Genomic DNA, 17,437 nt, shown 5'->3' on the forward strand with positions numbered 1-17,437 from the left:
GAGATGCAAAATTGAATAGGTATTTTGCATCTCCATTCACACATGAAGAATTTTTTAGAGAAGGGGATGCCAGAGGTTTATCAAACCAAATCAAGAAGCTAAACGATTTTGCAATAACTAATAGGAAATGGAAGAGAAATTGTTGAAGCTATTGGATAGATCCTGTCAATCCCAGATTGACAGGATCTATCCAATTATATTAAGCAAGGCAGCAAAGGAAGCAAACCTGTAACCATAATGATGAGAGCATGTCTGGATTCTGCAGTCCCTACGGACTGGAGATGTGTGAATATATAACCAATTTACAAGGGGGAGGTCAAAAGGTGAAATGAGTAATTACAGACCTGTTAACTTAACTTTTGTTCCAGAGAAAATAATGGAGGCACTGGTTAAAGAGGTAATGCAGGACGATCTAGACAGAAAAGCAATTATACTGCAGCCACAGCATGAATTTGTTATGGAGCAAATTTTTCTGACATATCGGATTGGATACTATGATGCAGTAACAAAGGAAATGGATACAAAAAATATATATTTTTTAATATACTTGGATTTCAGGAGAGCTTCAATACTGTTGCACCTAAAAGACTGCTGAACAAATTGGAGCACTGTAGCATTAAGGACAAGTTACTGCTATGGATACCAATACTATGGATGCCTCAGTGATTAATTTAATTTGGTTACTTGATCAACCAAATTAAAATAAAAAAAGTTTATGTACAGTTACATCTGCATAAATGTATTATTTATGGCACAAACTAGGGGAATCACAGATTTAATATAAAAATCTGTTTTTAGTCAATGAGTAATTAATTATATCACATATAGTTTCAAACTTGCAAAATTTGTAGTCTTTTATTTTACATACAATGTAGACAAATTTTCAAATAATAGGCCTGATATAGCCGAGTGGTCAAGAGCAAGGGTGCTGTCACATATGCTCTTTCAATGGACCATGGTTCAAGCCTGTGACTGCTAAATACAATTAGTAACGGTATTCATATTTTATTGTAAACTCCTCTGGCTTGGCAGGCATGCTGGGGCATAAATAAAAACAAGAATCTTCAACAACTGAAGTCATCAAATTATAAAGCAATAGTTTAGTAAAAAGAAGAGCTCAGTTCCATCAATCACATCACCAAACTTATTTACTAATAAGTAATTTGGAATTTTATAAGTTTATAATTCTCTGAACATCCACATCACGAAAGGAAAAAAAAAAAAAAGACAAAAGTTTTACTCTTCATTTCCTTGAAATCAATTTCTATGACAACAAGCTTTTCGTGCAAATTACTAAACGCATTGCTGTTTCCTTGTCATTATTCATTCATTTACTATTTCTATCAAATAAAAAGTTTTTTTTTTTTTTTTTTTTTTTGTGGTAGTTGTTGGCGCATCGGCTTCTGTGGCCATAGTGCACCTCCCAAGGTTTTTGCAGTACTTTGATCCAAGCCCGAGGCGGGATTCGAACCCGCGACCTTTGGGTTGCCAGGCAGGCACTTTACCCACCTGGCTAGCCCGGTCGGCAAATAAAAAGTGATTAGTATATACAGGTATATGAAGAAGAGACCCATTACATTTTTAAGTATGACAATTATACTACCTTAGGAAGCCTGCATACATCAGGCTCAGCTAAAACATCAGTAACAGTCTGAATAAAAGGAGCAAAGCTATCTTTGTTAGTCCCTCTGATTACTGCAGTGAGAACCCTTAGATTAGCTGCAGACACCATTCCAGATATGGTTGGCATTAGTAGGTCTAGCCATATTTGAGGTTCAACAAAATATCCAATTAATTCTGCAGTTTGATCAACCTATAAGGAAAGGGGTGAATGAATAAAGGAAACACATAATTCATAGTGATAACTAGACACTGGATAATATGCATTAAAATAGGCAAAATATGCAATAAAATATAAAAAAATATACCTCTAAAAGTTTGATATGCAAATAATACTTTTTACATTTATTACAAATTTATCACGATTAACTGAATTACAATTATTGGCATTCAATATTCAAAATGACCATTAATCAAAAGCTTTAGAATATGGAAAACTGAAAGCCTTAACGACAAATAATGAGCGAAGATATATACGTACATATGCGTTAACTTGTATGGAATAACCTTTTTTATTCCAAATAATAAACCATATATATGTGACCTATTGTAAATCTCCAGCACATACCATCCAAAATTATCTTTCCACATTAATGGAAAATAACTGGGTTAAATTTATGGAAGCTTTTGTTCATTTTCATAATAGTCATCTATTTTCCTTAAATTATGAAATCTGGAGTTATTTTTAAAACATTATCAAATTTATTTCTTATTTTCTCTTCTGCATCTCCATTTATTTCTAGTTTAACTTTCTCTACCTCTCCAAATGCTCTGCTCAAAGACAATCCCTATGTTTTAGAATAAGGCAAAGCGAAATGAGTCCTCGAAGAACAACAGCAAATATGATTGTTTTCTACAGCAGCATGTCAGTAAGAATGGAAAAGTCAGCAAGGTGAAAAAACAGAGTAAGATGAGAATATAAATTTCCTTATGTATACTTCATACCTAAGTTCCACAAAAACCCCACAGGTTTATCACTTCCTGCAAGGAAGTGATGAGCCAATCCATGATCGCTTCCTGCAAGGAAGCGACCACGGATTGGCTTATTATGGGGGTATTTTGTTTTGTTATGTGTTACTTACTATTTTGTTGTCTTTATGATTATTTTTATTTTATATTTCTTCACTGACATTGTTCAGTCCACTATTTGCGATAACAATACCAATACTGACTTAAACAAGTCAGTATTGGTATTGACTGAGTCAATATGTGTCTAAACTGCTTCATCCATAGAGAACAAGTTTTAGCCTGTGATTTATCTACTTTGGTTGGCAGGCAGGTCCATATTAGCAGTCTACATTTGTTCATTCAGAGATCATATAGCTAACTACCAAAACTGATTAAACCAAGAGCAGGCAAGAAGTGGAATAAGTCAGAAGGGCCTCCCCCACCCAAAAATCCATATTAGAAGATGTTGAGGGAGAAGGAATCTCCTCCTGGTTAAATAATCTGTAACCCTATAGCAACCTAGTCCTCACCTGAAATGAAATTAGGCTGGTCATAGGAAAGCAGTTAGCATACAAGTATAGAATTCTGCATGCTGTACACTGAAGCTCTATAATATACAAATCTTTACTGGTAATTTTGTATACACGAGGGGTATCAAAAAGTTCGTACCCTGACCTAGATAAAACATCAGTAGGAAGATGCCGTTTTTAATATAAGTTGTCTATTTATTCAATAACTAACATGTGAAATTTCACATGTTAGTTATTGAATGGTGGAGCCCATGGAGTCACAGGCTCCACCTCTTGTGATTGTACACAGGAGGTGGAGCCCGGAATCTGAAGGACACTATGGTTGACAAAGTGGAGTATCGAGCAGTGATCAAGTTCCAATATTTGCAGGGCAAGAAAGCTCAGGAAACTGACGAAGAAATGAAAGTTGCATATGGGTAGAATTGTCCATTCTATGACACTAAAAAAGTGGAAACAGGAGTTCCAGTGCGGTCATACAAGAGTCTTTGACGAGCCAAGAGAAGGAAGGCCATCAAGATCCACAGACAGTGAGACAGTTGCAAAGGTTGAGCAGCTGGTGCTGAGCGACAGACATGTGACAATTCATTTCATCACAAATGAAGTGGAAATTAGTTATGGGTCTGCCCACAGCATTTTACATGACCATCTGCACATGTCTAAGGTCTCCGCATGATGGTTATTTTTTGGTTTTTAGGAGCATTAGCAACTAAGGCCATATTGCTCCGGGGATATGCAGTGGTCATTCCCTGACCTTTCTGCATCCTCCATATTTGGTGGTCACGGGCTCAAATCCCGGTCTAATCAAGAAGTGTGTGCTACGCACTGCTGCTCCTGCTCACTGGCTATGGAGGTGCCTCCACATGATGGGTTCCAAGATTGCTGACGCCTTTGCAGAAGCAATGTCGAATGCAATGTTCTTGCCTGCTGGATTTTGTAATGAGGATGTTGAGAACTTCTTTGATTTGCTGGTGACAAATGACAAATGCTGAGGATACAATGAGGAAACCATTGCATGGATGACGCTTTGATTCATCTCAAGAAGTCATCAATTAAGTGCAATCGTGGTTTCAGGAAAAAAGTGCAGAATTCTATGATCAAGACATTAAACAACTGATCCATAGAGGAGAGAAATGTGTTACTATACATGAAGAGTACATAGAAAAGGATTAAAGTTTCTGTGAAGTTTTACCTTTCTAGGTAAGGGTACAAACTTTTTGATACCCCCTCGTAGGTATCAATAAAATATGCTTAACAATGAGCAGAGCATCTGATAGTTACAAGATCATGATGGTAAGTTCCTATGACCTTATATGGCCATCCTATAACATAAAAAAAAAAAAAAAAAAAATTGGAAATACATAATGAAAAACTCTAGCCTTTTACATAACCTTCAGAACTTACAAAATTTACATAAAAGAAAAACAAGTTTCATTAGTTGCCTCTGCACAAAACTAATCAAACAGTTCCTTCAAGAATTTGCCTTACTAATACGAACTAACTATCTATCAGCTAGATGCATCTCTATAATTCATTTACATCTTGATTTGATGGGTTTTAGGCACATCAACAACTTAGACCATACTGCGCCATTGTATATTATATCTGTAAAAGTGTGTGTTCACAGACTATTATCATTATTAGCTATATGGTGCAAGGAAGCCTGAGGTTTATGCTGCACCAGCCAAAAAAAAATTACCGAGTCTAAGAGAAAGAGGAATGAATCACCAAGAAAGAAAAGAATGATGATATCCAGCTCAGGACCCTGGGTGTGCCAAGCCCATACTAACCAGATGTGAGTCCCTGTATGGGCTGAAAACCCTAGAATAAAATAACTCATGGAGTAAAACCTTACTCCATCTAATTGATATTGGCTAATTACAGCCTCGATCAAAGAAACTAAAACTTTGACTTCTCCAAATGAGGGACAAGTGGCGAAACCAATATACCGTTATAGTGGCCTCATCTCAATAACACACAAAGAAATACTGCTAAATCCCATGATACCACATTTTCACCACATTTTCAAACAAAATTCTTTGACGTGCACAAAAAAAAAAGAAAGGAAAAGTCGTACTATATTATAGAAAGTTCTTAGTTTGTCTAATATTTATGTAAAAAAAAGCTATCTATATTACATATCAGTCTGTAATATAGACAACTATATATCTATCTTGTCTAGCTAATAGTAATAGCATTTGTCCATATAGTGCAAGGAAGCCACAGGCTTTTGCTGCACTGGAAAAAAAAACAAACAAGTTGATAAGAAAACACAAATTATACATTTCCTTCAAACACAGGTAAGTATCCAGTTGATATTTGAATTTATTCAAACTGTCAGCCTCAACTACCTGTGAGGGAAACTTGTTCCAGCTACCAATGACTTGTTGGCTAAAAGAAAACTACCTACAATCTAATCTAAACCTCAATCCCTGTAATTTGAATTTATGCACCCTAGTTCTGGAATTCTTTATAACAGTGAGAATTTGACCTTCAATCATTTTACTAATCCCTCCCAGAGCCTTATAAACCTCAATCAGGTCAACTCTGGGGTACCTGGTTGCTAAGCACTGTAGCCCACATAATCGCAGTCTTTCCTTGTACAGTCATCCTTTTGTCAATCTCACCATTCAAGTTGCCCATCTTTGGACCCTTAACTACACCTCTAACTGTACATCTATCTTGCTTATATATAGCTAACTATATATAAAAAAAGAATAATAAAACAAAATAACCAATAAAAATGAAAAGTGCCCAATACACACATCTGATTCAATATCAATACATTTTATTTTCTTACCAAGACACAAACTTCATTTTCTTCATCTCCAGCGGCCACTATCAATCCTGAAACCACTTTCTGCAAGTGCATGGTAATATTTTCTTCTGCATGCAAGAGCAGCGAATACAAGAGTTTAATACATTTCACTCTGGTGGCAGGCAACCAATCTTCCAAATCTCTCATAAGTGGAGCTAAAATGTTGCAAAGATGACGCTGAACCAACACTCGACATCCAAGGCTTGGACGAGAAACTAAAATATGAATCAATCATATAAATTATTAAAATAAAATAATCATTGTAATGACTTTAAAAATATTAAGCATAGTTACTGCTTAATGAAATATAATTTAACATGTTCACCATTTCCTTACACAAACATGCAGTTTTACTCTACTTTTAGAAGTTTTTCTTCCAATTTTACAGAAGAAAAAACATATTTTGTCAAACAACCCTCACCAGAGGCTGACTAATTCAGTCACAATGAGAAGAAAGCCCAAAAATGCCTCTATTCTCTAATATTCCAACCGTGATTGATTCTATCCGATGGTTTTCAATCCCTGTTCAAAAAGGTTGTCAAAAAAGGCCAGCAGTGAAAGTGTTAATAGGTTAATTTTTTTTAATAACAAAACTGTTGTTAAAAAAATATACATGGCTGATTTTTTTTTCACATCCCCGTTTTTGAAATGGGCATGTGGAAAAAAAAAAAAAAAAATGCAAATGTGCATGTTGCATTTTTTACACCAATCACTATTTGGAACAAAGGCAATAAACAATTTAACATTGTAATGTTAAACTGTTAAAAATAAGGAATGCAAGCATGTCTTGCATTCCTTATTCTGACATCATACAGTAATAATAGTCTTTTTATTCAAAAAATTATAATCCAAATACCTCATTTCCAACACACACAAACAGTGATGAAAACAGCAAAATACTAAGAAAAATCCTATATGTCCCCACTCCATACATCAATTAAATGAGTGGGTGTGCAATGCATTTTGTACACCAACATGGAGCAATCTGATTATTTTTTTATGTCCATACTTATCCAATTTTAACATAATGATGCAGATTAACTGCCAGGGCCATAATGAAGGAATACTAAACTCAGACACGAATAATTCTAGTAGATATTTCAATTTTAAGTTTAGTTTGTCTTTTTTTTCCTTTCTTCTGCTAAGATCTGTGTTCTTGAACACTTATAATAACCAAGCAGCACACTTGCTGCTAGGTTAATATAAATGTTCCAAGGTCTCACTGTAAGAGAGGGCGCCTCCGTAGCCAGGTGGGAAGGAGCAACAGTGCGTAGCACACGCTTCTTGATTAGACCGGGGTTCGAGTCCATCACCACCAAATATGGAGGATGCGGAAAGGTTAGGAAATGACCACCACATATTCCCAGAGCAATATGGCCTTAGTTGCTAATGCTCCTAAAAACCAAACAACAAACAAAACAAACAAACAAACACTGTAAGAGAATTCTCTGATGATGAGAATATTTACCACTTGTTTATATTCCACAGAACACATCACATTTCTTTGTATTATAATCCTTCAGTTTTTTCTTGTCCTGAACCACCTTTTATTGACAACACTCGTGACATTACTGCAGACACAGTTAAGACTAAGTGTTTTTCTACAGTTTACTACCCTGACACACCCCTTGAAGTTATTAGCATTAGTAGAGGCATATGATGCAAGAAAGCAAGCTTATGCAGCATAAGCCAAAAAAAAAAACGCTCCCATTTCACCCCTTCGTTCCAAATACTTAGGCTATCAACTTCCACAACAAAGGATGGAAGTCTGTTCCACCAACCAACTACCCGCTGGCTTAGGGCGTGCTGATTAGGGAGGTACTTATATGTTTATAATCTCTTACAATTACAACATTTTCTTATTTTGAGTTTATTTTTCATCCTTTTGAGTTTGTGAATGCATCATGTCGGTGGAATTTTTGAAATCAGAAAAAGAAAAACCAAAATTGTGCTTTAGTGAACATTTGTTTTATAAAGACAGGCAAAATGAAACAAAATTTTATTGGAAGTGTCAAAATTACCGAAAAACCAAATGTGCCGCTCAAGTTACTACGGTAGATAACACCATCATTAAAACATGGAAGGAGCACAATCATTGTGGAGACGCAGCAGGAGTTGAGGCAGCACAACTTCTTGATATCATTCGAACTTATGCAGAAACAACAAATAATATGCCTCATAGTATTATTTCAAATGTTTCGAGAACCTGTAGCCAAGCAGCAGCCCCGAAGCTTCCAAGTGTAGATGCAATGAAACGAACGATCCGAAATAAAGAAATCGAAATTTTGATGGCCCAGTTCTTTCAATGCATCGTAGAGACATAGTTTTTACAGAAGAATATAAAACATCATGAAATGGAGAATTGTTTCTACAATTTGATTCTGGACCCGAGGACAATCGTGTGTTAATTTTCAGTACAAAAAAAAATTTGCAGTTGTTAGTGCAAAGTGAACACTGTTATGCCGATGGGACTTTCAAAACTGCTCCCTTACTTTTTTATCAGCTGTATACGATACATGGATTCAAGGACAAAATATCACTTCCATTAGTTTATGCATTATTGCCTAACAAGTCTGAGGAAACATATGTATCTCTACTACAGCAGCTGAAAGTACTGGAACCGGCTATGTCCCTGCAATCAATAACTATAGATTTTGAGACAGCAATGATGAATGCTTGCAGAAGAGTTTTTCCTGACGCTTCGCAACATAGTTGTTTTTTCCACTTTTCACAATGTATTTTTTGTTCCATTCAGAATAATGGATTGAAACAATGTTATGAAACTGATGCTAATTTTGCTTTAAATATGCGAATTTTGGCAGCAATTGCATTTGTGCCCACTCCTATTGTGACGGCCGTTTTTGAACATTTGTGTGAAAATTGTGTTTTTCCTCCAGAATTGCAAGAAGTTGTTGATTATTTTGAGGTGCATGGATTGAATGCCCAACCAGACGACATCTTCGTTGACCACCAAAGTATTCCCATGAAATGTGGAACGTACACCAGCTTGTTCTTGAAGGAATACCAAGAACGAATAATTCTGTTGAAGGGTGGCATAGAAGATTTGAGGAACAAGTCGCTGCTTATCATCCCAACAGTTGGAAATTTATCGATTGCATTAAAAAAGAACAAAGTATTAACGAAATGCGCATTGAACAATATTTAAGTGGAAGTGATCCAGGAACAAAAAAGAGAAGTATTGCGATTGTGATGACCGAATCAAAAGGCTTGTTAGTGCATACGACGAACGGGGTGTTATTGTTGATTATCTAAGAGGTATAGCTTATCTAAGATTATCTAAGAGTAAGAGATTATCTTAGATTATCTAAGAGGTAAGATAAGAGGTTGATTATCTAAGAGGTACACAGTATGTACATTATTAATAATGTACATACTGTGTTGTAAATATTGCAGTTTCTTAGTAATTAATTATCCCAACGTGACTGATTCTGAAGATTGCATAAACATTCATTTTGAATTTTTGCAGTGTACTATGACATACCTAACGTTATAATTAGTTTAGTTTAAAATTAACCAATTGTTATATTGTTTAAATAATGGATTTTTTACTATTTTTGTGATACATGTAACTATTAAAATTACATATTTCCATACATGTGTTTTTTTTTTTTTTTTTTTTATTTCCATACTATTCCCTCATACCAAACACATCTCATTGCTTCTAGACTGCAAAATATGCTAGCGATCATTTGTAGGCTATAAATTGTTTATGAGATAAACTGACGCAGCAGTAAACTGCTAGCGATTAATTGCTGGTGGTGAATTGCGGGCGATAAATTTTCTGGACCCCGGGGATAATCATCTTATCCCTGCTAAAAAAATTCCTGTATATCATTGACAAGACACCATGAGCTACTCTTGCAGACTGTATGCACTGCTCAGAAAACTTCATATCTGCCTGCACAATTACCCCAGGTCCTTTTCGTTCTCTACCACTGTCAGTGTAGTACCACAGAGTTGATACATTACTCTGAGGTTACTGCTTCCCATATGTAGTACTTTACATTTGTCAATGTTAAACTTCATTTGCCACCTCTCAGCCCATCTGCTCAACTTTTCTAGATCCTGTTGCAGCAGCATACTGTCATTAGTGTCCTTAACAACCATTCCAACCTTCGTATCATCTGCAACAAAGACATTAAGCTTGATATACCATCATCAATATCATTTATAAATACAGAAAACAACAATGGACCCAACACTGAACCCTGAGGGACTGCACTAATAACATTAGTCCACGAAGAGCGGTGTCCATTGATCACCACTCTGTCTTCTCTCACTCAATCATCCCTTTATCCATAACAGCAATTTGCCTCCAATGCCACACTGTTCCAATTTGTTCAGCAATCTTCCATGTGCAACAGTATCAAAAGCCTTTCTAAGATCCAAATATATGATATCAAAGTTATTCCCTGCATTCAGTTCCTTTGTGATCACATCATAATATCCAATCAAATTGGTCAGGCAGGACTTTCCCTTAACAAAACCATGCTGTGTCCGAGCTATAACTGAAACCTTATCTAGATGATCCTGCATTGCTTCTTTAACCAGTGACTCCATTAATTTCCCTGGAACAGAAGTTAAACTAACAGGTCTATAATTACTTGTGTCGCCCTTTGATTCTGCTTTGTAAATTGGGGTCACATTTGCATATCTCCAGTCCATGGGTACCTCCCCTGAATGTTTTGTGGACCCCAGTTATATAATAATAATAATAAATAATAAAAATTGATTATTTATTATTATTTTTCATTTAGATTTTCTAAATTATCTTGGAGAGTTTCAGCTACAATATTTTTAGTCTTGTTACTCTTTTCTCTTGCCTCCCTGTTGGTTTGATTATTATGTTTCATTTTGACTATTTTCACTCTACTGTTCTGCAATTCTGCTAGCATGATTTTTTATTTTTATTCTAATTTCTTTTTATATATACACACATATATATAAACATATGCTATATATATATATATATACACACACACACACACACACACACAAGCCATGTGAACAACATTGAAGCACATTTTTTTTTTTTTTTTTATGTGAACCCCAAACACAAGAGGTATTAGAACCTATAGTACTTAGTACCGTGCTTGGGTTTGAGGTTAAGAAGACGAAAGAAGATATTTGTTGACATTGGACTTGAACTTCTGTAGATGGTAATTTTCAGGAAATACGTATGAAGGAAGGTTGTTCCAGAAAACAGCAGTTGAATGAATAAACGAGGAAGATGAAAAGTTGGTTCTGTGGGTTTGAAGTTGGACAGTAAATGGATGTTGGCTAGTGGCGGCACGTGTTCGGACTGTTTTGAAAGAGAGAGCAGGAATTATAGAAGCCAATTCAGAAGAACAGTGCCCATGGAAGTATCTGTAGAAGAGGCATGCAGCAGAAACAGTGTGTCTATGAGAAAGCGAGTGGAGAGACTTTGTTAGAGATGAATCATTGGCATTAGCATTAGTAGAGGCATTTGATGCAAGAAAGCAAGCTTATGCAGCATCAGCCAAAAAAAAAAAAAAAAAAAACCACTTCCACTTCACCCCTCTGTTCGTTCAAAATATCTGTCCAGCTGAGCCTTAAACTTATTTAGGCTATCAACTTCCACGACAAGGTATGAAAGTCTGTTCCACCAACCAACCACTGGCTAAAGGAATATTTCCGCACGTCTATCCTACATCTGTCTTTCCTCAATTTGAATTTATGCCCTCTCAGGTGATTATTCTGAGCGAGAGGAAGAATCCCATCATCATTGAGCATGCTCAAACCATTCAAGGCTTTATACACCTCTATCAGATCACCTCGCTGGTGCCTAGTCTCCAGACACTGTAATTTGCAAAACTTAAGCCTTTCTTCATAAGAGCACCCCTTTGTTCCATTCACTAATCTTTTTGCCCTTCTCTGTACTTGTTCCAGCAGCTCTACATCCTTCTTGAAATGAGGCCTCCAGACTTGTTGTTGTTGTTGTTTGTTAAATTTATTGGTGCATCAGCAACTTAGGCTATAATGCACTAATTACTGTCTGATATTTCCTTCGTTTTTCTTACAGGAGATAGTGGTTCAGATAAGGTGATATTTATTAATAAATTTTAGAAAAAGAAAAAATGTCATCCATGTTCTCTCGATCTCCTAGGACACACTGTAGTGTTAAATGATTGTAATTATGAAAATTAGAGGAAAAAGCCGTTTTCCGTTCTTTCTGATATTGCGGACATTCTATAATGATATGCTGTTATTTACTGTTAGTGGGCATAAACAATTACTGCATTGTGGAGGGTCACTGTTTGTTAGTAGATAGCTATGAGTGAGGAAAGTATGACCAATGCGTAATCTGGCTAGAATAGTTTCTTCCTTTCTGTTTCGTCTCATGCTGGATTGCCACTGTTTAGGTTCTCTCTTGATTTCAAAAAGTTTATTATTTGTCTGATCTTTCCACATGCGTGTCCATACTTCTTTATATGTCTGTTTGATAAAGGACTTAAGATCACTATAAGGAGTCCTGAAATTAGATGGCATCACATTTGTAGCAATTTTAGCAGCTAAATCTGCCTGCTCGTTTCCTTGGATTCCAACGTGTCCAGGGATCCAGCAAAATATTACGAGCTGTCCACGTCCATGAAGTGCTAATAACTGTGCTAAAATTTTCTATATCAGAGGATGACTAGGGAAGGATTTACACTGTAGAGCATTAACAGCACTTAACGAGTCCGTATATATGATGGATTTAGCTTACGAAGCTTCTTTTATATTCTCTAGGGCTAGTAGAATACCATATAGCTCTGAGGTATAAGTACTGCATTCTGGTGGGAGCTGTCTGGAGATGGTGGCATTTGGTAGTACTACAGCTGTGCCAACTTTATTACCAGTTTTGGATCCATCAGTGTATAGCTGAATGAAGCTGCTAAACTCGGTGGAGTGAGCCATATGTATTTGTCTAATGTTGATATCGGGGAAGTTATTCTTTCCCCATTGCTGAAAAAGTCTATCAATATGTACTGGAGCCATGGAAAGCCATGGCTGGGTTTCAATGCTAGTATCCTGGAGCATGTTAGAAAACTTCAGGCCCCAGCTTGTGATCAAAGCTTGAAGCCTAATGCCAGATGGTTTGTTGTAACGCTGTTTAGTTTGATAGATTTCTCTCCATTTTGGCATGAAGAAGCATTGCCACATGGGATGATGTGGGAGAACTGCTGATTTTGGCTGCATAATTTAGTAGTAGAGTTTCTCGCCTAAGGTGTAATGGTGGTTCATAGGCTTCGGTATAGAGGCTTAAGATTGGTGATGTGCGAAAAGCCCCCAGTGTAACTCTTAGTGCACTGTGATGTACAGGATCGAGCCATTTCAATACACTTGACCTGGCTGAGTCATATGCAGGAGACCCATAGTCTAACCGGGATCTGATCAGTGAGCGATATAGATGTAACAACACGTAACGATCTGCACCCCATGACATAGAAGAAATTACTCTGAGAAGATTTAGTTTTCTAAGACAACTTGTACGAATATGTTTTATATGTTCCAGGAAGTTTAATTTTTTATCAAATATTACACCAAGAAATCTAATACTAGGTTGGAAAGTAATACAATGAGAATCCAAATGAAGGTCTGGATCCGGATGTAAAGAACGTTTTCGACAGAAGTGTACAGCAGTCGTTTTTGGTTTTGAAAGCCGATATCCGTTGTTCTTAGCCCAAGAGACTATTTTGTTAATGGTGCCTTGCAGTTGTCTTTCAATAAGTCTCATATTTTGAGAATGACATGACATGGCAAGATCGTCAGCGTACAAGTATGTGTCAACTGTGTTAGGTATGCACTTTGTAATAGAATCAATCCTAATGGCAAAGAGTGTGGCGCTCAACACTGATCCCTGGGGTACTCCCTCTTCTTGTACATATGTTCGAGATAATGAAGAGTGGAATCGGACCTGAAAGGATCTATTACCTAGAAAGTTCTTAATAAATTTTGGAAGATGACCCCGAAGTCCACATTTATGTAAGTCCTGAAGAATTCCACATCGCCAAGTTGTATCAAAGGCTTTTTCAATGTCAACACATACCATGACTAGGTGTTCATTTCTCAGGAATGCGTTCCGGATATTTGTTTCGGCCTTGATAATGAGATCAAGCGTGCATCTTTTTCTCCAGAAACCATACTGATTTGGGCTTAGAATGTTTTGAGTCTCTAAAAACCATGTCAGTCTGGTGTTAATTATTTTTTCCAATGTTTTTCCCAGACAACTGGTTAGAGAAATAGGACGGTAATTTTTGGGATCTGTGTGGTCTTTCCCTGGTTTCGGGAAGGCTAGCACATAAGAATGGCACCAGCTAGCGGGGTAATACTCCTCTAAGTAAATTCTGTTATACAGTTGTAAGAGTACAGTTAATGATTCCTCACTTAAATGACAGATCATGGTGTAATAAATCCCGTCGGGACCTGGAGCACTGTTTTTCACTCGTGCAAGTGCATTACGCAATTCATCCATGGTCAGAGGCAGATTATAAAAATGAAGGATGACAGTATTAAAATTTAGTTTGTATTTTTCTGTCTGCGATTTAATCAATTGAAATGCTGGTTCATATGTGGCAACAGCTGAAAGCGTTTCAAACGTAGTACCTAAGGCATTGGCAATTTCTGTAGGTTCAGAGATTTCTTTCCCTTTTACAAGTATAATAGGAGAAGTTGTCTGCAAGTATTTACCATTAATTCTCTTGATTTTTTTTCCATATTGTAGAAGTATCTGTGGATCTGTTTATGGTGGAGGCATAATGCGCCCATGCTTCTTTTTTACTTTCACGTCTTATATGACGAGCTTTAGCTCTGATTCTCTTAAACTGTAGGAGGTTAGCTGTGGTTGGATGTTTTCGAAAAATATTCCAATATTTGTTCCTTTCTTTTTTAGCACTGTTGCATGCTACGTTCCACCACATTTTTGGATGAAGCCGGATTTTGGATGATGATTTTGGTATAGCAGTCTCGGATGCTTTCATTATTGTATCTGTAATGTAGCTTACTGCAGAGTCAATTGTGTGGGTTGCTATGAAGACAGTATCTAAGTGAGCTATTTCTTGGTATTTAATCCAGTTAGCCTTAGCAAATTTCCAGATTGTCCTAATGTTACTCTGAGGAGTAGAACTTATACAGAAAGTACAGATGATAGGAAAGTGATCGCTCCCGCGAGGGTTATTAGTAACGGTCCAGTCTATGAGAGGAAATATCACTGGAGAGCATATTGAAAGATCAATAGCAGAGGTTGAGCCAGATGGTAAATGTACATATGTGTGAGCACCAGTGTTTAAAATTGTCAGGTTATGTTTGTCTAAAATTTTTTCAATTATCTGTCCTCTGGAGTCAAGATGTTGAGAACCCCATAGCGGGTGATGGCCATTCCAGTCACCCATAATACAAAAGGGAGCAGGTATTTGCATTACTAAATTATCTAAATCAGCGAAGGTGTATGTATGATTTGGTGACAGATACAATGAAACTAATGTTATTGTGATTCCGAAGGTGACACGGACAGCAATTGCCTCTAAAGATGTTTGCAGGGAGATAGGTCTAGAGGGCACCAAAGAATTCACTATGAGTGCTACTCCTCCATGAGCTAAATTAGATGAGTTTCTATCTTTTCTATACATACTGTAATGCTTAATCGTCATAGTTATTGCATTTGTGAGATTGGTTTCTTGAATGCATACTGCAACAGGCTTGTATTCAGATAGGAGATCGTAAAAGTCGTCAAAGTTAGCACGGAGCCCACGACAATTCCATTGAATAACTGTATTCGTTGTTTGGTTTTAGCTAGTGTCTGCTGACTTCTGTGAGGTAGTTTGCTTACGCCGGTCTATTTTTCCTTTATCCTTCTTTGAGAAGACTGGTCTGCTTGTGTCAATGTCGCCTTCTGGATGAATTTCAAGAAATGTGTCATCTTCATCCGCTTTTTCATCAGTGTCCATGGTATCAGATCTGAATGTGTGTGTATAAGTTCTTTCAGCGCTCTTAGTTTGTACTTTTGGTTGCTGATTGGGATTCTTATCTGGAGGTATTGTTACCGGCGTATTTACTTCTTGGGTTGCATATTTTGAGGGAGATGGTTCTTTTAATGAAGTAAGTAATGATTTTGCCCAAACAGATATAGAGATATTTGGAGGGACGGAACAGTCGGTCAGAGTTGATATTGTGCGTAGCTGTTGAGTAACTGAGGCGTATGTAGATGATTTAGTAGGGATTGCAAAGTGTTTCTTTGCCTCTTGATATGACACTTTGTTCTCTATTTTATACTTCTGAATGTTCTTCTCTCTTTTCCATTGGATACAGTCCTTAGAGAAGGCAGAATGGTTTCCATGGCAGTTAGGACAGTTTTGGGTTTCATTATTACAGTCCGTATGTGTGTGTTCTTTTGAACCACAAGAAGCACAAGTGACTATACCTCTGCACACAGTTTGCGAATGACCGAATTTTTGGCACTTAAAGCACCGAACTGGGTTGGGAATGTACGGTCGAACATGGCATCTGAGATATCCAGCTTTTATAGTTGTGGGGAGATTTGGTGACTTAAATGTCAATATGACTGTTCGTGTAGGGACAGGCTCTCCATCTTTTTTGATGACAATTCTTTTTGCCTGGACTACATTTTGATTGCTTAATTAGCATTAGCATTAGTAGAGGCATTTGATGCAAGAAAGCAAGCTTATGCAGCATCAGAAAAAAAAAAAAAAAAAAACCTCCACTTCCACTTCACCCCTCTGTTTGATCAAAATACCTGTCCAGCTGAGCCTTAAACTTATTTAGGCTATCAACCTCCACCACAAGGGATGGAAGTCTGTTCCACCAACCAACCACTAGAGACACAATTCAGAGACAAGTTCATCCTCTGATACATTTAGAAGATCCCATTCAGATATTATCCCTTTAGAGGAGTTCAAGGTAGCATATGGGGTAACCTTTGTGGGAAATACACCAAAGGTAGATATTTTCAAGAGTCTTTCAGCATGTCTGTGTTCACTCATTTCCACTAATAGGTCTCCAGATCTTAGTCGCCGAACCATTTTTGGAGGCCCAGCCACATTTTCGAGACATTTCTGAATCAAAAATGGGGAGAGTTTACTGAATGGTTAGTCTGTGGAGGAATGTAATATTAAGAAGAGAGGAGCAGAAAAATCTGTTCCTTCTTTTTTTTGTCTCTTAGCATGGGATTTATTCAAATTATCATGGTCGTCATGTCTACTTGAATCTGGATCAAGAGATCCATAGTAGGACTGTTTTGTGTTGTCCATAGTTGCTCCTTTTAGTCCCGGGAGAGTGGATTTCTCCTCCCAGGCTTCCAGCCCCGCCACGTGGAGGCAGGAGCGGTGTCACCAGTGACCAAGCGATAAGGTTGTTAGTGTTAGTGCGTTAGTAGATTAGTTTTATATACAAGAAGAAAGGTGGCTTTCCTTTCTGTTGAGTAAGCTGACTTCTTTACTTTAGAAGAGCAAAATTATATAACCTTGGAAATTAGAAATTAACGTTC

General features: G+C 37.0%; 1 protein-coding gene across 1 annotated transcript in view; it reads right to left on the reverse strand.

The window, feature by feature from the left end:
- The window catches only part of Dnaaf5 (Dynein axonemal assembly factor 5), a 124,709-nt gene that overhangs the window by 57,888 nt on the left and 49,384 nt on the right, over nucleotides 1–17,437 (reverse strand). The window contains exons 4-5 of the mRNA XM_090386606.1: nucleotides 5,896–6,128; nucleotides 1,604–1,813 (exon numbers count right to left, since the gene is read on the reverse strand). Coding sequence (XP_090242732.1) covers nucleotides 1,604–1,813; nucleotides 5,896–6,128 — 443 coding nt within the window. The remainder of the gene's footprint in view (nucleotides 1–1,603; nucleotides 1,814–5,895; nucleotides 6,129–17,437) is intronic.

Source organism: Mastigoproctus giganteus, chromosome 12, assembly GCF_048544385.1.
Source record: "Mastigoproctus giganteus isolate SK-2022 chromosome 12, ASM4854438v1, whole genome shotgun sequence".
In the NCBI taxonomy this organism is placed as follows: Eukaryota; Metazoa; Arthropoda; class Arachnida; order Uropygi; family Thelyphonidae; genus Mastigoproctus; species Mastigoproctus giganteus.